Consider the following 26,510-nt stretch of genomic DNA (forward strand, 5'->3'; position numbering starts at 1 on the left):
GGGGGGGGGGGGGGGGGGGGGGGGGGGGGGGGGGGGGGGAGGAGAGACCCATCTATTAAAAACTCTGGTTATTCATATTAAGAACAACACACATTAAAGTTCTCGCAGGTCTCAGAAGCGCTTTGACATTTGAACTGGATTTTTCTGTGGAAGGAGGGAAGGGAGGGTCATATTTGATCTATTTTGGTCTCTCTTGTTACATGTACAAGAAGATTATAACCCAGTTTGAGATCAGGAGCAAAGTCTCCACCCAAACAAGGCTTATTCCCAGATAAGTGTGTGTAGCAGCTTAGAAAAAAAATTTAAATAATGCACAAATGCATGTGTGCACATGCTCACACACAATTATCAATTCTATATACCATTGTAAAAATTCACAGAGTAGTCACAGCATGTTAAGTAAAACTAATGTTCTTCACACAGGGCAACCAATTTGAATCTTAAGTCCTATCTCAGTCCTTTTCAAGCTGCTGCCTTCTCCAGCTACTGTTCTGGCCAGTGGTCATGAATGGTGGGAGTTAGTTAGTGCTCCCCCCATTCCATTGTAGTCACTTTTGAGATTCAGAGGAGCTATCCATGGTGCTGAACCCCCCCCCCAGGGTTGTGACCATGGATAGCTCCCATAAAGCTCAAAAGAAAAGCTGCAATTGATGAGGAACCCCTGCTGACATAGGAGTCACTTCGCCTGGTTACCCTCCAAAACTCCTAGAAGGCTATTCTTGGCAGTGTGGCCTTCACCCTAAAACTAACAGGTGTAGAAAATGCAAATACCCCTGCAAATGAGCACCCATTTTAAGCATCACCCATCCAAATTATTTCCAGCTGAGCAACCCTTACAAAATTAGAAACTGGGCTAATATAATTAGGAGTATATCCAAAGATACTGTTTGTGTCTGAAAAGACACATGGGTCTTCACCTCCAAAGAAGCATTGCCTCTCTATTCAAAGGTAACTAATGCCAAAGCTTCTTCAGAACGACCAGAAAATGTTCAGACTTCGAGAACCATTCCACTGGGAAATTAAATATTATATTTAGCCTGTTTTCCTTTCAAGGAACTCAAGGTGGCTGACATCATTTTCCTCCTCCTCCTCCCAACAACCACCCAATGAAGTGGGTTGGGCTGAGAGTTTGTCACTGGCCCAAATAAAACCCAGATCTCCTGAGTCCCAGCCCCGTGCTCTTCACCACTGCACCACACTGGCTCTACACCACAAAAAAACCCTGAAGTGCACACAGTTTTTTTTAGTATACGTACCCCATTTGAGGTATCTGGGTTTCACAGACATAGTTTAGTGGTAGGAGAGGCAGGCACACATTAGACATGTTCGCACAACCACGGGGGGCGGGGGGAGTTAAGCAACAGTGGCTTACTTTCCTTGCTGTGCGAGACATTTGCAGAATTATCCTCCCTGGCACAGCTTGCAAATCTGGCAAGGGTGGTGAGAGATACCGCCCAGAATCTTGAAGCAGCTTATAGGAGTTCTGCCTTGTGATTCAAAGCAAGGAGCCCACCTTTGCCAGATTCACATGAAATCACAAGCAGTGCTGGCAACTGTAATTATGCGACACCCCCCCCCAGCACACACAACACAAAGCATGCCGCCATGGTTTATCTCCCCAGCTGTGCAAACCTGTGCAGTCCGCTTTTGTTTCTGGAGGAGAATCACCACCTACATTCCTGTAGTTGACAATACTCTGGTTTAACACGATGACAACACAGAGAAGCACGAACACAGGTCTGTTTCTATAACCCCTTCTATGCATGTTTATCAAGGCGCATGTAGAGAAAACGATCCATGTCCCATGCTTACCAGTGGCACTGTGGGAGCTCACCTTCAGATTGCTGGCCCAAGACAGGCGACTGCTGCCAAGGAAGTAAAGGTGGAGGTGGAGACCTGAGCCCTACATGTGCTGCCATTACGGCTTCTATAATCCCTCCCCACCGGTCAAGACGGCTCAGACAAATGGGAACCACGGACCAACCTCTTGAGGGCAACCGGTTCCCCAGCCCTGATATAAAAGCAAGCTATTAAACAACATAAGCATCAATTAATGAGGAATCAGTATGATAAACCAGCCCTTCAAACAGCCTGAAACCAGGCACACAACATGGAACCACAAGCAAGTAAACCATGCCTTACTGGGCTGCGGACTATAGGCGACATAAAATATAAACAAGGCATCCAAGGCAGCAAAGAGCAATGATTTGGCTAACTTACCACAAAGTTCCACTTTCCTTGGTCACCAAGAATGTACTGTGCCTGTGGCTGTACATTAACCTTCAACATCATCCAACAACGAAGATAACACTGGAAAAAAGTTGGCTGCAAACAGGTCAAGGGCTCCAGCTCCCACACGCGGGCTGTTTAGGCTTATGAATAGCCCCTGGCATGAACTGTATTTGAGAAAGGTCAACTTTTAAATGGCCAGCTTTTGTGAGATGAGGACCGTTGTTTTAGGGTCTGACGTAGGCCATCCATCTGCCAGGCGGACAAGGTTGCTGCCTGGCAGATTGGATTTTATTTTGAAGGCCAGGCTCATTTTAGCAGGGGTACCAAATGTCTGGCCCACTGGGCACCCCTATCTGGTCCTTGCAGCCCATCGCAGTGGGGAGGTCCTCCAAAGAACAGGGCTTAGGTTCCAGCCCATGCCCAGCAGAGCCTGGTTCCTGAGAAGCAGGGGAAAAGGAGAAAAGCATTCTTGCTAGGAAAGCATATTCCAGTCCAACTCAATATATGGTTTACCATGTGTCCCTACAGAGCAAGTCAATTACAGATCAAATTCTTCAGCTCCAGAAGTATGACCGGGACTGTGTTACACTTCTGTGTATCCTTGAGATGTACCTTTGTAACAGATGTCAACTGTAAGCTGCTTTGGCGGTTGGATCTGTCAAAACACAGGATGTCAATGCAAATATTATAGGGTAATACAAAGAACTACAAGGTCTCTACATTTCTGTTTATTGAGACAAACTAATTAAAAGGCACAAACATGGGGCATATGTTTACATGACATTATAACAAACATATACATTAAAAGTGTAGGAATGTGTTCTTTTTGCTACACAGGAAGTTCCTAAGCTTTATATATACAAAAGTTGTACAATTTGATGTCCTAAAGTACAAAAGATCATTTATAAAATTATTTTACACTAAGTTCTATTATTTTTCCCATTTTTAACTATGTAGTCCAAGCCCCTAGAACCGTTTTCACATAATCTGGACAAACCGTCTTCTGACCCCAGACGCTTGCCTCAAAAGTACGAAATAGGCTGCTTTTACATAGACACGATGGGTATAAACACAAAACAGTGGACTCTGACCCTCAGGCTTGCCGGCATCCCATTAAAAATCAAAATATTGACTGCTACAGTGTTGTCACCCTCATTCTGATTAAAAGCTACCCCACTTTTCTCTTCCAATTATTTCATATACCATCTTGGTTATAGGGTATGTCTTTAAAAACAACGATTAAAAAGCGACTGTGACATGATATCCTAAAAAAAAAAAAAAGTAATTGTTTCCCTAGATTTTCCATCCTACTTTATGTACAGACAAAAGAAATAAGGAATGCAGTTGTGGTGTGTGTCTTTTAAATGTGATCATTTGAGGGGGAAGGGCAGGGACTTCTCCATCACTGGATGGGTCAGACAGTTGCTGGGAAACCCCCACAAATTGGTAACTTAGTTAACACAATTAACTAAAAGTACAAATAATGGCTGGGAAAAGGGTTCCTCCAAATATTTACAAAGTTGAAGAGATCTCCACAACACTTGATTAAGGAAGAGGGAAGAAAGAGTTTTTAAAAAAGGAAACACAAAACGTAAGATGCACTCTCGGCTTTGTCCTGAAGGGGGCATCCTAACTAGTTAGTGGTTAGAATAAAAACTTTATACCATTTTTATAATATAAGACAAAAGAAAAAACCTTCTAGTGAATACCGCCTGCTCTTATGTCGCAACATCAGCAGGTCCTGATTGAGAGAATGGGGGCAGACGCGCATCCGACCCCGGCACCTCCAGTCGTCCAGCTTAAAACCATTTCTCCGTATTCCAAAGCCCGCTACTTGCTCTTCATAAAGAGTCCCAACCAGGTATTGACCAGAGACATGGTCACGTTTCGAATCCTCTTCCACCAGCCACAGCTGTTCCTTGCCAATCCTTTAAACAGTTCTTCTCTTTAATATGTTGACTATGGTGTTATATTCCCTTAGGGTAATATGTCACGTAGTATTTACATTTCCAAATATCAGGTCACAATCCCTATTGTTATTTAGAAGTTAGAATGATAAAGTTACCATATGCTTTGCATATCAGAGCTGGTGTCACTTTTCCCATAGGGAACTTGGCCTGAAATCATCATATTCCCAAAAGGTAAAATGCATAATTATTCAAAATGCATTTCTTTAAAAATAGGACCATGAAAGGCATTTACTTAAAACAAACACTACAACTCTACTTTCTGAATCAGAAGGATAAAGAGCTGGCAAGTTTAAGTGATCCATCTCCACCCGGTGATAATGGAACGCCTCCTTTTGAGGCCTCTAGTGTTTAGAATAAAACCGTTCCTTCGTTTGCAATCTTCAGGGTTACTGATAATGCTTATTTTAATATATATATATATTTATATATATGTAGAGTGGGTTCGACTCCCATCTGCTCTCCTTTCAGTATCACTGCCAGCTTAAAGGAAACGAAGTGACCGGTGATAAGACTGGCAGCCAGCCAACTAAACGGGGATGCTATAGGTTGGTTTGTTTTAAACTGGGACGTGAGTTTTGCCCCAGCTCAAATAAGTCTGGTTTCATTACCGTCGTTAACAGAACAAAAACAAAGCAAAAAGGTAACTGCTGGTAAGCTCTTGCTTTTCATTCCTTTTTTTTTTTTAATACTGCTAGGAAGGTTGGTTTTGCTTTGCTTTTTTATTTTATTTTTTTTTACCAGGGGGGAGAAGTGGGCAATGCCTGGGGAAGGAAAGGCATGCTTTCCACAGGCCTCATCGCTATATTCAACGGACCAGCTAACGTCATTGGTGTCGGGAGGTTCATGGGTGAGGTTATGGTGACTGGGTGTGCTATATTCACCGGAGCAGTTACTGAGGTTGGCAGATTGACCGGTGTCGTGAGCGTTAACGGAGAGGTCATGGACAACGGACTAGTTATAGTGACGGGGTGACCTAGGCTCATGGGGCTGGAGATGTTCACAGCGCTTGATACATTGACTGGACTTCTCATGTTCATGGCGGCAGCCACCGTGACTGGATTGGTGATCGTCCCGGACGTCACTGAGGAGGTTATATTGAAGGGAGTAGAAAGAGTCACAGGCGTGGAGGCAGCGGTAGACGTTTGGCACAGGCTAGCAGCTTCTACAAAACAAGATGCAAAGAGATGTTGTTGTTGCTGCTTTGTTTGAAAAAAGACACACAAGGGAAGAGCTGGAACCACTGGCAGGGTGGTTCTCAGGACACACTTTATAACGTACAGCTGCATGGGCTCCCACTTGGACTGCTGCACAGGCTAGTCAGCCCTCCTCACCTCTAGGAAGCCCTTCCCACTGCAACGCGCAGCCCCTTCTGCCTCCAGGCCCTTTTTACAGACAGTTAATGCCTGAGCAGCAAGAACATTTCAAGCACACCGCAGCTGCTCCGCTAACAGCTGTTAACTTGCAGAGCAACAAGTCAGCCATCAGCCTGTGTCTGCCTCGGATTCTTGTACACCGGCAAAACTACGGAGTTTAAAACAGCAGCCTATACAGTTGGTGCTTCCACATCTCTTCTCTCTCTACAACAGTAAGTTTACTCCCAAACAGCAGCATCTACTCGGAAATATGATGGTTAAATACTATAATTCTACAACCTATGGTAACTTCAATCATGCAATTCATCTCAATTCAAGACATTTCCTGGGAAGCTGCTTTTTTAGTATAAAAGGGGGATTTGCTCATAAAAACAGCACATTATTAGCAGAAAATCCTCTCATGAGGAACATTATAAGTAGAGGAGAGTGTACATACCGAATGGTACGTACTCTATAGCCTTCTCAAAGTTGTACTGACATTCTGTGAAGGTTTTAAAAAGTCATTATTAGGGACCAATACAAAAAGCTGGTTTCACTTTTTACCTGCTTATTTCATTCTTAAGATCAAGTCAAAATCACCATCGGTGGAATAATTTTAAAGTGTGGCCCAATTACTACAACACCCCGGCCATCATGACGTGTGCATCAAGCCCCACTGGCTGCACACCTTTCACATTGGCTAGTATTACACACCAGTGCTTCCTTTGGCATTTGAGAAAGGATCTGGTGTACACTGTACACCAAGAGGAACATGGGGCCGGTTGCTCAGGGGAGAACAGGGAGGCTATACAGAGGGGCAGATACCTCTAATATATCAGCACCACCTGCTGGCTAGCGAAAGAGTACTTCTCATGGTCACAGGGAGACGGAAAAAAGGCAGGAAATGGAAGGAATGCCAAGACCGTCACAGGTACAGAAAGGACTAGCAGCCCTTGGACACCTCAATCTAAGTATAACGCAGGCATGAAGCCAAGACAGAGCCATTAATGTCCACCACCAAGCACAATTCGCACAGGCAGAATTTATAAGGCCGCAACGCCTCACTGTTGCTCCTGGGAACAATGGCCAGGCTGTGTCCAGGCACAAAAAGCAGCATCTCCCAGTGCGTACTGGGGAGTGGGGATGCACACAGAGCCACAGGGGCAAAAGGTTGGTGGCATGACGCACTAGCATTTGCTAGTGATATTTTGTCTAAAAACTGACACTGTGTGTCCCCAGAAATGTGGAACTGTATGCTGTTATTTCAAAGGGCAAGATGGAGACAACTAGGGGTCCAGTCTCACCATAGAAGCTATATAAATGTATCTGACCCTACCTTGCTTGACTGAAGTTGGCCTCAGAGTCTGTTGACTTTCTGTAATCAAAATTGGGAGGTGGAGGAAAGGTGTTGCGATTAAGCCATTCAATGACACATTTCTCTCGTTTTTTCTTTAACACTACGATCTAATATTTTTCCCATTTTTTAAAAACTGTGTAGTCCAAGCCCCTAGAACCATTTTCACATAATCTGGACAACACTGACCCCAGACGCTTGCCGCAAAAGTAGTTTTCCGCACTAGTCTTGTAAAAACCAGACAAGCTGCCCTTGCGCCCAAAGGTAAGACTGACCGTTCCAGCTTTAAAAGTACCAAACCAAAGCCAGTTCCCAAAATATGCCCAGGCCAAAGGCTGCAACTGTGGAGCTAGTCACTTCATCGAATATGCAGGCCACTGCCCTTCTCTACGCTTACCAGCGACTCTCCGAGACTTCGGGACATGGGCCTTTCCAAGCTCTGCCAACCTTTTTTTGACAAGGAGTGTTTGGGACAGAACCTGGCACTTCCTGTTAGCAGCACATGGGAGTTTCCTGAACGCTACCCGCCTCACCTTACTCTGACCCATCCACTACTAAACAGGAAAGCTACCAGTGCTCCAGTCCTGGCCACCATGTACCTGAGGACCCTGCCAATGCGTGCTGCCCTCTGCGACCACTTCTGCCAAACAGGTCCCAGCAATTCAGCATGCAGCACCATGTAGCAAAAGGAAAAGAGGCTTGCTCCAAAGAGCACCTGAGTGCAGGGCAGATTTCTGGCCCGGCTCATGCGCTGTAAGAGAGGCGAGCTAGACGCAGGCACCACAGTCCAAGTATCCTGGCACCAGCTCCTGCCTTGTTTCCTAGGAAGCCGGTCCAGGCACGGATTATTCACTTTGGCAGCGGTGTGCCGTGCCTGCTGCTTCTGCAGGTCTCACTTCTCAGTGGGCTGCAAGCAAGTGCAGGATTTTGGAATTCAGCAAGACTAAAGGCTGTGTGCTCAGCTTTCTGGCGGTCCTCCCTCTGGTCTCCCTAGTTCTCTTCCTTTCACTGCAGGCAAAACTCTTTTGCTAGGCTCCTTTGCCTGACGTTTCTCTGTCTTGTGCTTGAAGGAAGTACATAGATACTTGCCCTTTGTCATGTGGGAAAACTTCAGCAGGGCTCTTCCATACCCATCCAGACTCAAGCTGGCTTTGAGTCCTGCCCAATGGCTCTCTGCTTCTGGGCTAAGCCAGCCAGCAACCTGTGGGAGCCTAAGCTTTGCTTCCACCAAAAGAGCACCTCCTTCACAGACAGGTGAGGTTTGCCATCCTCCAGGGGGATCAGAATTCCACTGTCTTTCAAGACCCTCCAGCCTTTGTAACTGCTGCCACCCCCCCCCCCGCGTGTTCCCCGGAAACCACTCCTGTGTGGATGCGGTTCCGTATAAAATGGGACAATGATAGAGTAGGATGCAAGCAGCCACTGTGAGAGAGCGTAGCAAAGCTGCAAGTGACAACAGAAGGGCAAGCAGCAGAGGTCTGGCGGCCAAGTGTTTATGTCAGTGCATAGCTATTGACACACCTTACTCAGCGAAGGAAGGGAAATTCTAAGCCAGAGGTGAAGTCTCTGCTTTACAGCATGTATGTATCATGTACGTAAATATATTGGATTTGGCCTGGGGAGGCCCAGGCATAGAGCTCACTTATGGCCAGGTACATATTCAGAAAACTTTTAAGGCAAAAAAATGCCGCCCTCGGAGAAGGGGCATAATTATATGTGTGGATGCATTAAATATTGCCACAGGCTTCCCATGCAGGAATGGAATTCAGTATCTGATCTACCAGTTAGCATCCCGTAGAGTTTCAGCTTTCACAAAGAACTCAGAGGAACGCTAAAGCAGAGAGACCAGAGTGTGTTTCAGGCTTGTACTGGTTAGAAAACTTCCTTCATACCCAACTACACCATTCCTTCCACAAACTCTGAAAGTAGAATTATGCAAGGGTAAAGCACCCACATAATTTACTCCAATTACAGAATCCTGAGTTCCTTGGCATACAAAACACACAACTCAAATTATAATATGCATACTGTAAAAATTTGGTACTACCACATTATCCTCTACAAGACCTAGATATCATTTTTTAAATGATGTGCATGGAACAAAACTGGCAGAACACCTGTCTGGATGGAAATGGAAAACTCAAAATGGAGCACAACACCCAAGGAAAGGAGCTTTGTTTCCTAGCCTGAAAGTCTGATATACATATTAATGCAAAGAGGAAAAAGTTACTTTGGCACTGATTAATTTGGCATCTCTGCATTAGATGCCTTTGGCAAGGGTAGTTGCAATAGGAAAGGTACAGCTTCCTAGTACTGAAGCCACCACAAGGCTGAAGGGTAAATGGACATGTGTATCTTTGGTTCGTATTATTTAAGAACATTTTTATCAATAACAAAATAGGCAGTAGCCAGAAGCCCAAGTGCCAATGGGAAAGAACCAGCTTTATGCCACATAACTGTTCCATCAGCCTACCCCAACCAGGTTCCCGCCATATGGTTTGGACTACAATTCTCAGGATGCCTGATCATTGACAATGCTGGCTGGGGCTGATATTGGCATGACAGTATTACTGTCTAAGTGACCAAACATGTCATTAAATTATCTGTGTTTTACATTCAGTGAAGCCCGAGTGCGCTAGAAATGGCAACCAAGTGACTGGCGTCGAACTGAAAGATCTAATAGTCTCACTGGCAAGAAGGAACCGCAGCAGCTTTTTGTTTTAGAGTCACACATTAGCAGTTAATGGAACATCAGGCCAATTCTGCCTAAGTGCAAAACATGAGGGAAATAAAAGGCAAATGTGCTAAAATTGGTAACAACATCAAGAAACCATGGAGGTCAAATGTCTTCTGGCCATGTTAGATAACTTGAGGGTACATATCTGATAATATGCTACAAACAATACCAGTTTGACTGCCATGGCTTACCCAAAGTTGCTGAGAAGTCTTCATTAGACATTCTCTCTTTCTGGGGAACCCTGGAAATGAGGTCTGTGATGAGTGGCTATTTGCATCAATCAGACTTGAGCCTTTCTGGGTATGCCCCAAAAAACATAGCTTAAATCTATGGCTAGAGCTTGAGGCCTTATAGGGTGGAGAACCTGATGCCCACCAGAGATTTTGAACTACAACTCCCATAAGCTCCAGCCCAATGGTCAGGGAATATAGGAGTTTACTATGCACAAAAACATGCCTTTTGGGAGGTATTTCATTCATGTTCTCTGTATGTCCCTAAATCTTGGCACTGAAGCCAGAACTGACCCTTGCGATTAGAGAGCAGACTGCCACAATGGGCCTGCTAACCCGTGACGGAACTAACAGTTCCCATCAACCAGCCCAGTTCCCATCAACCAATCGCTTAAGATGATTAACAGGCACGGATCTATGGTAAGTCTGGCTGGAAATGCCCATCAGTGCCAGACGATCATGCTCAAGTGGCAGCTGCCCCCCACGCACGCATGCATGCGTGCGCGCATGCGCATGCCCTCACATCTCTCTCTCTAGACAGCTAGATGGATCGGGATAGCATGTGAATTTGCTCCATGTTCCTTGCCCTATACATGTCACCTTTTCTCAAACAAGATTCATTGCAGTATTTGGTACACCTGATGGCACTCATGCCAAAGCTACAGATTTTTTTTACCTTTCTTCCTTGCCTTGACAGCTTCTTCCCACAATCTCAGGGTCTCTACCTGTTTTCCAGGCCAATTTGTGACATGCTGCTGCTGCTGCTGTTGCTGCTGCTGCTGTTGCTGCTGCTGCTTCTGGTTGTTGCTCTCTTCGTTCATGCAAGCTATTCCAGCCAAATATATTGCAAAGATACACATACAGACAAATGCAAATTAGAGTTTTGCCCATCGAAAAGAAGCAACAAAGCCATGCTCATAGACACTTGAGAAAACAGGGCTTGGTTTAAGAGCTGTAAATCAATTTCCAAAATTATCTCTTCATGATTTTGAACAAAAAGTGCTTTGTTGGTGCTGGACCACCATTTTAAAGGCAAGACGTGAAAGAAAAGCATAAGACTACACCTTTCTAGGTTTATTAATGTCAAGGTTTTCAAAGAAACAATGGGAGAAATGTGATCCCTGCTGAATTGCATGCGTACAGATTTTGGAAATGATCCTTCATGGCTAGCAGGCAGTGACCTGGATTACTTATCATAGCTACACAGAGTTTGTTGAAATATGCAGGAGTAAGTGAGCAGACAGACCCCTGGCCATCCATTCCCACTGACCCAAATTATGGGATGTCTCAACCTTAAATTGTAGGTTGTTGGAGGAAGAATCATCAAGACTTATAACCCAAGAACAAATCCCACTGCTTGTTTAGTTCAGCAGGAATCGGTATGTGCACTTTTGCATCATTCTTAGCAATTCACAGTTAAAATGAAAAACTGGGTTGCTGCAAAACACGGAACGGACCAGCAGCTTGTCACCTGCCCTGTTTTCCATGCTCTTCCACGTCCTTACACGGCAGCATGAAAACAACTGTTGTGAAAAGAACTGTCTTGTTCGTGTCCACAGGTGTGCCCCAAAAGTAGCACAGGTCTGCCTTTTGCTATTTAGTCATTAGATTTCTATCCTGCCCTTTTATCTGTCGAGGAGTTCAACATGAGCTACGTAACGTTCCTCATCCTCTCAAGTCAGGCAAGAAAGTGAAGCCAACAGGAGGAAGAGATATCTTACATCCAGTTGCTGGGGTTTACCAGTTCTAATATGCAGCACTGTACAAATGCACACTGGTCATTCAACCTATTCTCCCGCTACAACCAGGGTGTAGAAACCCAACTTCATACAGGATACGGAATAATGGGCTTAAGTTACAGGCAGCTAGATTCTGACTAGAGATTGGGGAAAATTTCCTGATGTTAAGAGCACTGCAGCAATGGAACCAATTAGCTAAGGAGGCTGTGGCCTTTTCCACACTGGAGGCATTCAAGAGGAGGTTAGACAGCCATCTGTCAGACACCCTAACCTTCTGTCCTCCCATTGAGCAGGGAATTATTTGATTTATACCCAACTTTTTCCTTACAACAAACTCAAAGCAGCTTACATGATTCTCCTGCTACTCACAATCTTACCCCCACAACAACAACCCTGTGAGGTAGGTTGGGCTGAGTGTGTGTGACTGGCCCAAGGTCACCCAATTGGCTCCATGACTGAGCTGGGGCTAGACCCCAGGTTGCCTCAGTCTCAGCCCTGCACTCTACACCACACCTGCTCAATGGCCTTAACTAGGCCTCTTGCAAATCTACTATTCTACGGATACTCGTTAAGGAAGGACAAGATGTACAGACAGGATCTCTTCTCAACCATCTCAGAGTGCAGGACACAGAACAAAGGGCTCAAGTTGCAAGAAGCCATGTTCCGGCTAGATATCAGGAAAGTTTCCTGATTGTTAGAGTACTATGGCAATGAAATTGATGACCTAGGGAGGCTGTGGGCTTTCCTACACTACAGGTATCCAAGATGCAACTGGACAGCCCTCTGAGAGGGATGGTTTAACTTGGGAGTCCTGCACTGAGCAGGGGTTGGACCCAATTGCCCTCTGGCCCTTTCCAGCGCTATTATTTTATGACTGACTGATTCTAGTGTTCACTGAGGTGGAAAAAGCCAGATGATCCTGGATACATGTGAACTTACATTTTTCTTTTATATCTGATTACACTTTTATCTAATCCAGCATTATTTGCCACTATCACAGTAACTAGCAACTGCCAGAGTTTCCCATCTATCACTAGTGTACTCCAGCTTGTACTCAGCTCCGACTTAGGAGGTCCAGCCCTTTTGTCCGTGTCACATCCATTCTGATGAACAGGGATGTGCCCTTGAAAGTAAAGCAAGCCTGACACTCCCACACATAATTTAATGCATCTTCTGGGATAGCTGGAAGAGATCTCAAAGCCAGCTATTTAAAGTCCAGTGTGTTTTCAAACAGTTTGGAGAAAGGCAAGAAGAGCAAGCCCCTATCATTAACTCTGCTGCATGGGAGAAATATAACCTACCGCTCCCATTCATGAAGAACTGGCCAATATAGTTTGTTTTAGATTATTACAGAGTTGTCCCACTTCTATTCTTTGGGCCAAATTCGTTCTGCTTAGACCACAAACCCCTTATGGGACTCCATTCCTTCATGCACCTGTCCTGGCTCTTGTAATGGGGTGTGGGTCCTTGTAATTTAGTGCCAGACCTCCCCGGTGGAAGACTGCCCGCTGCTTTCTGGTTTATGTGGCTGCCACTGTGATAACAGGGAATTCTATAATATCGTTTGTCAAAAGCGGGCCTATGACTTCCACCAAGACAGGCTGGGATGTGCATGCAAGTGATGAAGAGTGGTGCAGCTGCTTTCACCAGTGGTTACAACTGTGACTAAAACCAATGAAAGGTTGGTGACCTAGATGTGCTGACGGAGTGCACTGCAAGGCAGACCGATCAGGGAGTGGGTGGGCAGAGCTCACATGGAATAATTTATGGAGAGGTGGGAGATTGAGAACTTCTGCCATAACAGCTTGTACAAGTATTCAGACATCGCTCAATGGAAACTGACAGTAAGCTCCTGTCTTCCTAGCCAAGGTGAGTTATGCATTCGTGTACCAAACAATTCCAATATCATATATTACAAGATATCCAGTTTAAATAATTACTACTCACAAGCAGGGAGATGTAGATTTTCTTGCTTGAAAAAGCCAAATTCTGCAATTAAGATGAATAAATGTAAGTGAAGCAACCCTCGCCCTGAATAATTTACTGAACACACAATTTATCCCTGCTAAAAAAAAGCTAGAAGACTTCTTTTCCATAACATGGGAAAGGGGTGGGTGACAGAACTGGCAGTAGAGGAATGGCAATAAATGGAGGGGAGTCGGGCAGGATAGCGAAGGGTGAACACAGGTTTCTCTTTTGGCCAGGGAAAACTTGGTTTAAATCCTTGCCAAGGCATGAAGCTCAGCAAGCAAGTCTATCAGTCTAGGTGTACCTTCACTGGGTTGTTTTGAAGAGAAAGGAAAAGAGTATGTTCTGAACAACCCACCTGAATCCCTTCGTGCAGGGCAGGTACTATGCAGAAACCCTTCTCCCAAACCTCTGGAACACCACATGGACTCCTGTCTCTCAATATTTGAACAGACAGGGGAAGATCACACATTTACATTTTTCTTTAAGCTAAACTCACTTATCTTTTCTTACTTGTTCTATGTTCATTGTCATCTACACACACACAAAATCCCACCACAAGTTAGCCAGTACAACTTTCTCTAAAAGTCATGTCTGATCTATACAAGCAGCGGAATGAGGCGATACAGCCGACTTTTATCGCTTGACACTGCACATGGGGAGGATTCCATATCTGAGTGCTTCACCATGGAAGAAGTTCTCTGCAAGGAAGAAAACCCCTAGCATAACGGGGAGAAAGGTCTGCTGCAGACACCTCCTTGCTGTGCTAGTTTTCTGCTTGCAGAACAGCTGTTTTTAATATATGAGGGAGTATTCAGAAAATGGTATTCCCTCACCTTCATTCTATCACTTCAGATCCCTATCATTTCATTCCGCTGCATGTGTAACCTCACCTCTAACCTTAGAGAGCCAACAGTAACAGAATTCCTAGGCATAATCTTCACTCACCACAGTTAACAAATGAGGTACTTATTTACAAACACATGCTGGAGTTCTGTAGTTTCTATAAAGCAACTTAAATATATTTATTTTATTTATTAAAAGCTTTTGCATGCTGTCCTATTATACAAGATCTCAAGATGGCTTAATACTGGAAATCTACCCTGGAAAGGGCTCCACAAAGAGTCAAATTGGACTCTACGCTGAATACCCTTTAAAGTGGGGGCTGAAGTGAATTACCAGGCAGTTAATTCCTTTGGGCTCCAATGAAAATCTTGGTCTTAAGTAACCCTTTTGGAGGGAGAGGTTTTTCATTCTTTGCACTGCTAAAACATGACTGGGCATTTCAGCTGCAACAACACTGAGATTTATCTTTAATGCTCTAAGATACTGCATCAAGATGATTTAAAAAAAAAAAACTTGTTTAGTCATCAGTGTCAGCATGCCAAACAAACCGAAGCAGCAATTCAAAGCCTGCTGAAATCAATGGGATGCCTTCTACCAACTCCAAAGAGCTTTAGACAAGGTCTGGCATCCTATATACCAATTCTGGCAGGCTTTCAGGTTCCTTGTGGCAAAAGATAAAAACCTAGAAGCCTCCCATACTGATAGAGACTCCCATCCTCACAGGTCTTATTTTACAGAATCATTTCACTATTCCATCCTTAGTATACATAAAACAGAATTGTGTCATTGAAACGTTAAAGACTCTGCATGCATTTTATTCTACTGGCGGTTAAGGGGAGGCACTGAATATGACTTTGGAAAAAGTATCCACGTACTTTTATTGATGCCTTGCTTACAGGTATTACAGTTGATACTTTGGCTCTGCCCATGAGTCTTTAAGTGGCTGGTAATATATGCCGCACTCAGAAGTTTACCACAGATATTACAGGACACCTTTCCTTCATGGCGCACCATGTGTGTCCGCAGCCTGTCTTTGGTGGCAAAGGCAGCTGTGCAGGTCTATATGGAAAGAAACAGAACGTTTAAGGCAGGCAGCCTAACTTACCCAAATACTGATTTTAAGTGCATGCTTTTAAATGTTAAGATGACCTTTAATAAGTCTTTTCGGCTCACAAGAAAGCCCAAAGGAAGAATCCAGTAAAATTCATAATATAACGCTCCCCCAAACAAAACTTTGCAACATAGGCCAGAATTGTTCTCTGGAACATTTTTGCCACCTTTAGTGGGACTAGCAAGATCAGCACCTGAATCCATTTCTGCAACTGAATACAATAAAATTGACTGTGCAAGATGAAGATGCAGCCAGTAAGTTTATATATGATGGGATTTTTTAAAACTGGGTGTCTCAACTATTCTTGTAACGCTCTCCAAATTATTGTTGCATCTATCATCCAAAGGTTGATTGGCTCTTCCAATAAGCATCGTGGAACCTAATGAATATTTTAGGGACGAAAGCAGAACTTTCATTTTAAAAACGAAGACAACCTCAAATACCAAGTTGGCATGGAGCTTATAAATGCTAGCAACACATACAGGTGGTCTCTTGTACGGATATCCTGATAGCACCTTAGGTCATGATTTTTTCCATTCTGCAGGCACATTCAGTTAAATAAAAATCAGACAAAAACCAAACACGAATGCATGAAGAGTCATTTCTTTTAATTCAGAATACTTGATGGCCATACTGAGTCACTAAGAACAAGCTGGGGCATGCATGGATCAAGCTAAACAGAAGAATACAGTCAACCAATCAAGCCACCCAAGCTATTTTGCTTGCCTTTGAGCCCAGTAAATAAGCTGACATGTTATTAGCCCACATAAAAAAGAACCGCTAGCAAGCCCATACATGAACCTGGTCTGCCCTTAGTAGCACACTGAAAACCTGAGTGGGGTGTGACATCGGAAAGAAGAACCACTCTTCTTCACTTTACAAAAATTTCCCTGTTCGGCTATCTTACTTGCAGCCAAGTACTTAAGTTTCATTTTCACCACTAGAACTAGTTTTCAGCACCAAGCCCTGAATTGGTTTACTTACTGCAAGAGCTGCTGACAACTGCTTGAAACAAGCCTGGTGCCCTTCACATGCACTAGACTACAAGTCCCATAATGCCCAGCCAGAATGGCTGTTATGGGAATGGCAGTCCAACACATCCAGAGGATACCAAGTGGGTATGTCATATGAAAAACTCAAAGTGTAGGTAGGGTTTTGGGATTAATCTTTCCTGTTCTACAAGAAATGGAGGACAAGACTGAAGTTAGATGGCTGTACTTCAATACAAATGGACCACTCAAGCAACTTAGAAGTATACAATTTTGCTCAAGCATAGAGGCAAAATACAGGGCCCTAATACTCTAACCTATAGCAAACTGCCAAGGATTGATACTGGGGTTGGCAGCATCAGGACCCAATTCTTCCTGTTTGAGTCCCCGTGATTTTTCAAATCCAAGCAACAGTATGAAGCAGTTCAGCCAAAACCCCAAGTAGTTAAATTCTATAGATCATCAAAACTCTTACTTGGCATTTGAAGGGCCTCTCTGTGGAGTGAACATGTTTAACATGACAGCTTAAGTGATCGGGCCTGTAAAAGGAAGAAAAGTAGAGGCACAAAAAAACGCATTGTTACTCATAAACACAATACCGATCACCCATACAATCAAAAATTCTTTATAAGAATTTTTAAAAGCACTCCCAAATGGTACAAATCCACAATTCCCATGCTATAAGGAACATAATATTGCCAATGTCCTTAGAGTGCTCATCAGAGACTACATGGAAATCAGTTGTCAGTGGCTACTGGGAAGATTTGCCCTGGAAAGGTTTAGAAAGCGTACTTTCCCTTTTAAAGAAACATACAAAATTGACTAGCCATTTACTTCAAACTAGAGATTACCCAAATAAAGCAGTATGTTAATACTGCCAGATTAGTACTCCCCCCACAAGCAGAGGTTCAAATTTTCGTTCCCCAGCCTGCTCACGCTCTTTCACCTCTGCACCTCAAACTAACACTGAAGTTATTTCTGGTTTAAGACCCCAGGCAGGCTCTCCATTTGCTTAACAAAATGGAGATCTGCTTTAGATTCCTATTTGGAGACAGAAGACAGTTCTTGCTCAACTCTTAGCCACCAACCCTCCCCACTCTCGCTTTCCTGACAGCTCCCCCCAAACCCCACCCCCCTCGCGATCACGGAATGAAAATCCAATACTTGAGCTCGCCTGGGATTTTCTACATGGTACCTCGAAAAGCCTTTTCCACAAACACCACAGGTGTAGGGTTTGGTGATGCCACCCTCATGAGACCTCACGTGATAGGTCATACGGTCCTTCCTTTTGAAACGCTGATTGCAGATCGGGCACTCAAAAGGCTTCTCATCGGAGTGGGACAGCTTGTGCCTGTTGAGGTGGTAGACATCACGGAAGGCCTTGCCACACATTTCACAGGCGTGGTTCTTTTTGACGGGTTTGCTGGGTTTCTTCACCGTCTGTGTCACTGGCATGGCTGTGGCCCCAGCGCTGCTGCTTGGGTTAGTGGCAGAGGAAGACGTAGTGACGGTTGACAGGATGCCCGCGATGGTCGAAACCAGAGATGTCCGGCTGTTGTCGCCTGCAATGGTTGAGATTAGGGGTACCATCGTGGCAGGAGCTTTCTTTGGCCGTGACACTAACTTTATCCCTGTGTGGCAGGATTCGTGGCGCCTCAAATGATAGCTGTCCCTGAAGGCCTTGCTGCAGTACGTACACACAAAGGAGGTTTTCGGTTTCTCCTTTTTAATCCCAACAATGGCATCTTTTAGCGTTTCTGGTGGGGGCTGAGGTTTCTGCGTTATCGGCAAAGGTAGGATTGGCTTCTGGTCAGGGGGCTCGACAGCAGAGCTTAGGAGTGGAAGCAAACTGTTCTGCGCTGCTTGCTGTTGGTGATGTGATGCTTCATGTGCCTAGAATCAAAACATTCGCAGTCAGAACTGACAGATGCATGGTTTAGCTTTGGTAAAGCAGGAAGGCTCATATTTATGGATGTGGATTTATCATATGCCCTAATCTGGTAGGATTTGTTTGAATGTGGAGGACTTTCCCTGGCTAGAACAGATCTGAGGGGCAGTCTGTCCCTAAAATGTTAGCATTTAAATGATACTCAACACACAGAACTATGAAGATAAGGACAAACGGAGGATTCAAGCTGCACATCTAAGATGATGAAAGCAAACGTCCATGTATTTTAACTTGCTGAACTGTAGTACAACCAAGCCTGAAATGTTTACTACCTCCCACATGCACCCAGACACTGGAAGTGAGGAGAAAGCACAGAGTAAGAGAACAGCAACCAGCAGAAGGAATAAGAAACTGTAAGGCAGCCTTGCTCAATCTGGCGCTCTTGGTAATGTGTTTCCTAGAATGTACGAAGTTGTAGTCCAACACATCTAGAGAAAGCTAGGTTGGGGGAAGCTGCTGTAAGGCATCCAAATTAAAACAGATCCTTGCCTAGTTAGGTATGATTCCCAAGTTGTCAGACTCAGTTGATGTGCTTTCAGATTTTCTCATAACTGTTGAGAGCAAGAAACATGTTATAACAAATGCAACTTGTTCTCAGGTACGGCCAACCTGCAGCAGAGTCAGCCAGTAGCGTGTGGCACACCTTTTACAGAATTATTTATCTTGGGAGATCCGCCAAAATTCATCCTTTTCTATTTTTAGGAAGCAGATGAAGACATTTGTTCAAGAAAACCTTCTTTACATTTATTCCCTTTGCTACAGCCTTGTGAATGAAGACTGACATTTGGTCAGGATTCGGGGGATAAACAGAACCATGTACACTGAGTTTTCCTGGCTTGGTGAAAAACTAGAGCAACACGGAATCATAACTGGACAGCATCAAGGGGAGAAAGGGCTATAGAACTAGCTTATTCTTCTAGATCCTTCTGTACTGCAGCTCTCCAGAGCAGAACAGCAGCAAGAGACTGGATCTATATTGTGGTATACATTAAGAATCTCATACTTTTACACTGACTTGTGGCATATTGCCCAAAGAGGGGAGAATGCCAAAAATATCCTATCTTGCAAGGACAGTTTATACCCAGTATCAGTTTCACTTGTACCAAAATCTTAACCATCACTCAATTTAGGAAGCATCTAAACTCATCACTGTGGGAACTAGAACACTGGACCGTAATTGACAAACAGACCAGGAACAGTAAGTAATGTTAGCCCTCTTCACACACAACTTACAACTGCCTTCTGTATTTAGTCAGGCCGGAGCCACACTTGTGGATTCTATCACCTAAGACTGGATTGTGTGAACTGAGAGCCACTTCAGGAATTAAAAGGTGGAAGGAGAAGCCAGTAGAAATGGCATCTGAAAGGGCAGAGGAAAGCAATACCAAACATTTGGTTCCTGGTTGCCATTTCCCACATACAGTAGCAGTGGAAGTCAAGCTGCCACTGATGCCAGAGAAAACTAAGTGCACCTCACTCCTTTTTGGTTTTTAAAATTCACAAAACCTTGTAAGAGAAAGCAAGACCCTGTTCTTTAACCATACAAGCCAAGTGCACGTAACAACGAGTGAGCAGCACGCTGGTTTCCAAACTACCTACCTTCAAGGGACTCTTTCCATTTTGTTGGCTGTTGATGAATGCCTATGGGTTGCAGAAGATGAGGTGCATTCTCAAATGAAGTTCAAAGGAACCCCCATAATCTACAGCTCAACGGCCAAGTACACACTGCACGTGCAGAAGGTCCCAGGTACAATCCTGACAGCCCTAAACTTCTCTCAGATGACAGGTCTCTCTGACACCCTGAATGGTAGCTGCTAGGTACAGCAGACGGCACCAGGCTAGGTACACAAGGAGCCCAGATCTATGAACCAAGTGCAGGCCTTACAGCCTGGTCACAACCTAAGACACAGGTGGGCCACCTGCAGCCTGGCGGATGCATCAGGTTACAGATCCCATCCCTCCTCACCACTGAGTATGCTGGCAAGGAAGGAACTGTGGCTCAACTAGGCCAGCAGAAACCCCAAGGCTTCATCCATGGCATCTCCAAATAGGGTGAAGTAAGAATCCAGTCTGAAATCCTGGGAAGCAACTGCCAGTCCATGTCAACAATGATGAGCTGGGCAAACCAGGGGTCTGACACCAGACTTTTCTGGTATTTCAGTTACCCGTCCATGCCCTGTAAGAACCAAATATGAGCAGCATAATACAGAGGGGGGCACTTGGATTTACTAGCAGATCTGTAGGGGATCTGTAGCATACCAGCAAGGATTTGTCTCTCAACCATTTCGTGGTAGCAGCAACAAAATGACCCATTCTCTCAACCCTAACCTATAGTACTGAAATTAAATTTTGGTAACTGACAGTGATGTTGTAAGTGGAAGAACTGAGAGCTCTCTCCAGGGGTAAAAATGGATTCATTACCCAGTCCCAGACTCTGGCTGTGAATGTGGGGATTCTATTTAAAACAAAGTAGACACATGCCTGAATTGCTCATCTCTACCCTAGTAAAACCTTCCCCAACTTGCTGCAACACATCTGGAAGGCACCAGCTTGGGGAAGGCTGTTCTAGAATGACTACACTTTGCAGTAAGGAGTAACAAGCATCTTCCAAGCATACTTGTCTGCCATTTACTGGCCTGGGGAGTTTCCAGAGGAGGTCACTGTCTGAAAATCACTGCACTCTTAACATTCTTGAAGTAGCCAACTTGACAAGTTCGCCATGTCACCTCCAAAACAACCAAACCACTGAGGTTCCACTTTTTTTTTTGCCTAGACTGTTCTTCATTCCTATGAATAGAAAAGCGAATCCTCAGCATAAGAACTGAGGTAATGGACACGAGTTATGTAACCCATAGTGAGTTCCCAGAGAGGAAGATAAGCCACTTGCTTTCTGAACTCCGACTCTCATCAGAAACAGACATAGCACAGTGTACGTTACAGCAAACCATTGTTTTAACTCCCTGAGGGGAACCATTCTTGCAGCTAATGACTGGGTGTATGCCACAATGCTCAACATATTGCATGATCTCTATCTTAATGACAGCCTATTTGGTTAACTACAAGTTGCAAATATAATTATAAATGCCCAGTCTACTCTATTAGATTGTGGATACATTAGGAGGGGATAAAAACTGTTGACACCAGCCCCTACCATGAGAGGCTGCTTCAGAATGCCCTCCATGAATCAGTCTGCAGCCTCAGCCAGCCAAAGGAAGAGCCAGTCTATCTAAACAAATACTTGCAAAAGCTTTCCTACGCTGGAACTCAGCATGGGAACTGCTTATACCTGTATTTGGAACTCACTCCTCCTGAAAACAGAGTATGAGAGGAAAAAATGCATATGTATAGACCAGGGTTGGCATCACAAGGCTCCCTTCACGAAACAGCAATAGGTCTGCCCGCAAAATCAAGCAAGAAACCAAGATGAAGTGTTACTGAGGCCAAGTGGAACTTATTTTTAAGCAAAATTTAACCTTTCGAAGGCTCTGTAGTGGTTTGCTGATGAACTTCAGCAGTAAACTGCCTATTTTTATTTTTGCTGTACACACATGGAAACTCGCAAGTGGCCTTTGGATGTGTCAAAATTGTGTGCCCCTGATATAGACAGATAGTATAAAAGAATGACTAAAATATTCCAGGCCCGTAGAAGTGTGCCTCTTCTATCAGCAACTCCTTGGGGAAAATATTTAAATCCACAAATCCAGTATCTAGTGATTTTTAGAGGGTATAATACAGAGGGTTCCTACAACCACAATTAGCAGATGATCTGGATGTCATCTCACAGGTACACAGAGGACCGGGCAAACTAGCAAATTGGCTACAAAGACATGAAGAACAGATTATTTGGAGAAACCTCTATAAAGGACACTCACATGGGATAAAGCTCTGAGATACGGGGCATGGCATTTGGTTGCATTTTAAATTTTCATTGTCGAACCCTGTAAAGAGCTGGAGCCCAGTTAGCAGGAGCAAATGGGTCGATTCTCACAGCAGAAGTTTTCAAATGGATGCTGTCCTGAGCCTCGTAAGGAATATGCATAGACGCATAGCTGAGACAAAAGAGCTCTTCACAGTGCCCTGTATCAGAGAGGGGACTAAAGCAAGGGAGCGATGAAGACAAATGATAGCTGCTCCTCAGTTCTGAAACTTGGCTCTCCCAGCAGAAAAAAATCCTATATACACAGTTGCCTAAAACGCTACTTAAGAACTAGAAAGTATTTTCCTAACCATACCCTTTTTAACAAGAGGCAAGATTTGGCAGCTTTCATAAACTAAGATAGAAGAAAGCTTTGCATATTAAGAAAAGTCTTTACAAACCATAAGCTCTGACCTTAGGGGACAGAGAATTCAAATACTGATACCTTAAAGACACACTTAAATATGTCAGAGTACAAGATGACCCTGAATGACTGCACAGAAAGACAACTATACATATTATGTCATTACTCAGCAATTAGTCTGCTTATACCTGCTCTGAATTTATCCTACCTACCCCCAACGCCAGATCCTATGGCCTTTTGGTATCTTAGTTTGCCCAAACCAATTGCAGAGCGAATTTAAGGTAAGTCTACACATACTGCCTAAAACATGTCACCATTTTCTTCTGTCTGTCTGTCTGTCTTTGTTGTTGTTGTTGTTGTTGTTGTTGTATGCACTTCATTATATTTGCTTTCTAGGGGATATTTTGGACCCACAAAACTACAGACCCACATGTTTACTAGGCATATTTCCTTTCCTATAGTGGGATTAAGCAGAATCAGTCACAAGCAGGTTGCTCTTAGTCTGAATCAGATCCTGGCGTTACTGAGCAAAACAGCTGATTTTGAAGTCATCCAACAATCCTCAATGAAGCTCCAATAAAAGTAGCTTCATTTTGCCAATGGAGGCGACAAAGTCACATTCTACTCTCTATGGTCCACGTTTAGGGACAGCAATCACAGGATCAAGGACAAGAATGTAAAACTACGCCTTTCACAAACATTTACTATTGGAAACAGTTTTAAGGAGATCTGCAAGCTATGCTGAAGGTACAAACACAGGGCAGATTCCAAAGAGTTGCTTTGACTCACCCAAAGGGCATGCGCCAGCTTTTATAAAGTGTTGAGCCCTCTGAACAGAAAGTCAAGATGCACCATCAGAGACTGGTGTTGAAACAGACTTTTCAAAATCAGTTTGATATGCAACAAAGAGCGCTTCTATCTGAGGAAGACCAAGTCTAAACACCCACCCTAGGCCTCATTAAACCAGTTAGTTCTTTGGATCCCAGTCCCACTCTGACATTCAAACTTCTCATGAATTGCATAATTTCAACAAGATGCTTTCACTGAGATAATCTGACTCACACCTACCAACTGGCCTCTTAGACATGGGAAGGCCAAAGGCAACATGTCTCCAGTGACATGGTTTTACCCAGCCTCCACAATCATTTTATACCAAAACACCACCAAGCTGAGTACAGAAGCAAATAACTTTTTTAAAGTTTCCTCTTCTGCCATTTTCTACTATATTGGCCAAATAAAAGCCAACGCAAGCAAGGTGAAATTTCCAGCCAGTTTTAGTGAAGAATGGGGGAGAAACTTTTCTGTCCTTGCAAAAAGATGGGCTTGGGAGAGTCCAGCCTACCATTATTATGAAGTAGGATGTTGCTGTCAGACTTTTTAAAATTTTGAGATACATCTTTGGGAGTTTATCAAGGCCAGAAATGGCTACCAATTTATTTCTACCACCAGCATTACCTTTAAAAAAAATAACAGTTTATTGGAGATGGAAGGGAAAACCCCAGTACACACATGATAACCATGGGGGGAGGGATTAAACCCTGGATTACCATATCAACATCCTAGCGCACTCAGTTTGATTTATCCTGCCAATGTAAGCTGCTATCAACGAGTGAGTCTCAATCCCTGGCTCGGTTCGCATTACATTCAAACAAGGAACTCTGGCTTGTCTCTAGCACAGCAAACCAGATTTATGACTCACTGTTCCTGAGTTACAACTCTGGCTTGTCAGGAAAGAGGCAAGCCAGAATTCCTGATTCAGATGCAACGGAGGGTTACTGGCATGTTTAGCTGCTTACACTTGGCAAGAGCCAAGCTGGAGCATTTGAGCCGCATGCACTAGCATGCTGGCACACTCCTGGTAATCCAAGGTTAAAATAAAACCCCATGGTTGCTGTTCTGTGTGAAAAGGGACCCAAGTCAATGGGCCTGCTTTGTCCTTTAGACAGAAGGGGAGGTATTTTCCCAGCCTTTACTGATTCAGCACTGTTGCACAGAACTTGTTTGTCTAAGGAAGCCTCCAAAACCTCAAACACGGCCTGCATTTCATGCACATGTGCATTTTAATAAAGCAGCCTGGAGAATGGATGAGCAGAATGTGAACTCAAGGCTGCACTTTGGATCAAGGAGCTGAAACACGGCAATGATCCTCTATTAAAAATAGCCGCAGCAGCACCAGATGGATAACACTTTATGGGCAATAAAATGCATGCAGTTAAGAATACTACACTGGAACACCATCTCAGCCAGGCTCCAACTACACTTTGCATTTCCCTGTTCTCTGTTGCACAAGCTATTTAAATAATTTCATATGCTGCAAATACCTGTTTAGGGACATCAGACACAACCCTCCTCCACAAATCCCCTCCCCTCTCTGAAGCTCCTGACACTATTCATTTTTCCATCACTCCCGTCTTCAAACTGGACAAACTGTCTTCAGAGAGACAGGAACTTGGCCTGACACACCATGTCCCTCACAAGGGAAGTCACAGGGTGAGTAGAACACTTAGCCTCCCAATTGAGAGAAGAAAGAGCAGCACAATTAGAGGAATCCCCATTATCTCAGAAAACAGCCGAGGTTCCCCTGCATGCTGCTCACCCTGCCAATCAGGAGGGGAAAACAAGCATGATGGGGAATCCCCACTGAGGATGCTCCGATGTGGCCTGAAAGCCTCTAGTAGCTGACCGCACTGTAAGATCACACGGTATACATTTCAAGGAGCAACGGGCCAGACTAATAAGGGCCAGAATCCTTTCAGACAAGGTTCAAGCAGCCACATTTTATGAGCCCCTTTCAGCCTTACCAACCCATTAAACTCAGCATGGTTATCATGCACTTTGTCTTAATAAAGTAGCATAGCCATTAGAATCTGAAACTCAATATATTCATGAAGCTTTCTGCTATGAAAGTCATTCGCACAAGGATACATATCTTGGGACCAAGGCAGCCCAGCTTGTTAACTTTGCTAAAACTGGTAAATCAATATTACTTATGGCAGAAAGTAACATCCTGTGATTCCTACTGATCCCTTGCATTAAGGCCTTCTAAAAAGAGATTTAAAGTTAAATGAAAGCATGAAGAATAAAACAGCATCTAAGTGTCTTCTGTTAAGTCACTTTTATTCACTTTGAGAGTATGGTTTTATTAGGGCTAGTGTACAAGTCTGCTCTGGGTTTCTTTTCTACCCCTGTGACTTCTAAAATAAAACAAAACACTGTTTCATGACCCAGGATGGAAAGATTTGGCATTGTGAACTTCCACTGCCAGAGGCAAAGTATTTTTTTTTAAACACTGAAGCCTTGATGTTAGAGCTCCAATTAACATCAGTGAGTCATACCTGCTATTTGATGGACGGTATCTTCCTTATTAACATGCAACCTGCACTTTCTAGGCAGATATAATACTGCTTTAAGATACATACCAGTGTGTAGACTAACATAACTCATTTTGAAAACCTGTTCCTTGCCTCAAGTGTGAGACACCTCAGTGCATAATCAAGATTAATATACTTTGAAAGGTGGCACAAAATCCCCCATGCATTGACTTTTCACTTACAATATGAAATACCGTACAAGTTTTCTTTAGCAAGCCCTAAAAGCCATGGGGAGTTTAAGGAAACTGAATGCTTGACCAAAACTGTCTGTGATTCTTAAGCATGAGACCAGAATTGGGGAGGGGCCAGAGTTCACTATCAGATCACATGCTTTGCAGGTGGGAGATCCTAGATCCTCAGCATCTCTAGGGGGCTGATAAACC

The 26,510-nt window shown here is 44.0% G+C and overlaps 1 protein-coding gene across 8 annotated transcripts in view; it reads right to left on the reverse strand.

Moving 5' to 3' along the window:
- Positions 1 to 2,945: 2,945 nt before the first annotated feature.
- The window catches only part of VEZF1 (vascular endothelial zinc finger 1), a 28,229-nt gene continuing 4,664 nt past the window's right edge, over positions 2,946 to 26,510 (reverse strand). For 2 of the 8 annotated variants that reach the window (XM_044429982.1, XM_044429981.1), the window contains exons 2-10: positions 20,076 to 20,117; positions 17,703 to 18,421; positions 17,004 to 17,067; positions 15,304 to 15,487; positions 13,562 to 13,603; positions 10,552 to 10,701; positions 6,891 to 6,929; positions 6,012 to 6,056; positions 2,946 to 5,364 (exon numbers count right to left, since the gene is read on the reverse strand). In XM_044429982.1, the coding sequence (XP_044285917.1) occupies positions 4,937 to 5,364; positions 6,012 to 6,056; positions 6,891 to 6,929; positions 10,552 to 10,701; positions 13,562 to 13,603; positions 15,304 to 15,487; positions 17,004 to 17,067; positions 17,703 to 18,421; positions 20,076 to 20,117 (1,713 nt within the window). In that variant the 3' untranslated portion in view covers positions 2,946 to 4,936. Of the gene's footprint in view, positions 5,365 to 6,011; positions 6,057 to 6,890; positions 6,930 to 10,551; positions 10,702 to 13,561; positions 13,604 to 15,303; positions 15,488 to 17,003; positions 17,068 to 17,702; positions 18,422 to 20,075; positions 20,118 to 21,627; positions 21,784 to 26,510 lie in introns of those variants that run through there. The other 6 variants (XM_044429983.1, XM_044429984.1, XM_044429986.1 and 3 more) reach the window with 6 other exon arrangements.

This window comes from Varanus komodoensis, unplaced genomic scaffold (assembly GCF_004798865.1).
Source record: "Varanus komodoensis strain SLA01 unplaced genomic scaffold, ASM479886v1 scaffold20_1, whole genome shotgun sequence".
NCBI classification, from domain to species: Eukaryota; Metazoa; Chordata; class Lepidosauria; order Squamata; family Varanidae; genus Varanus; species Varanus komodoensis.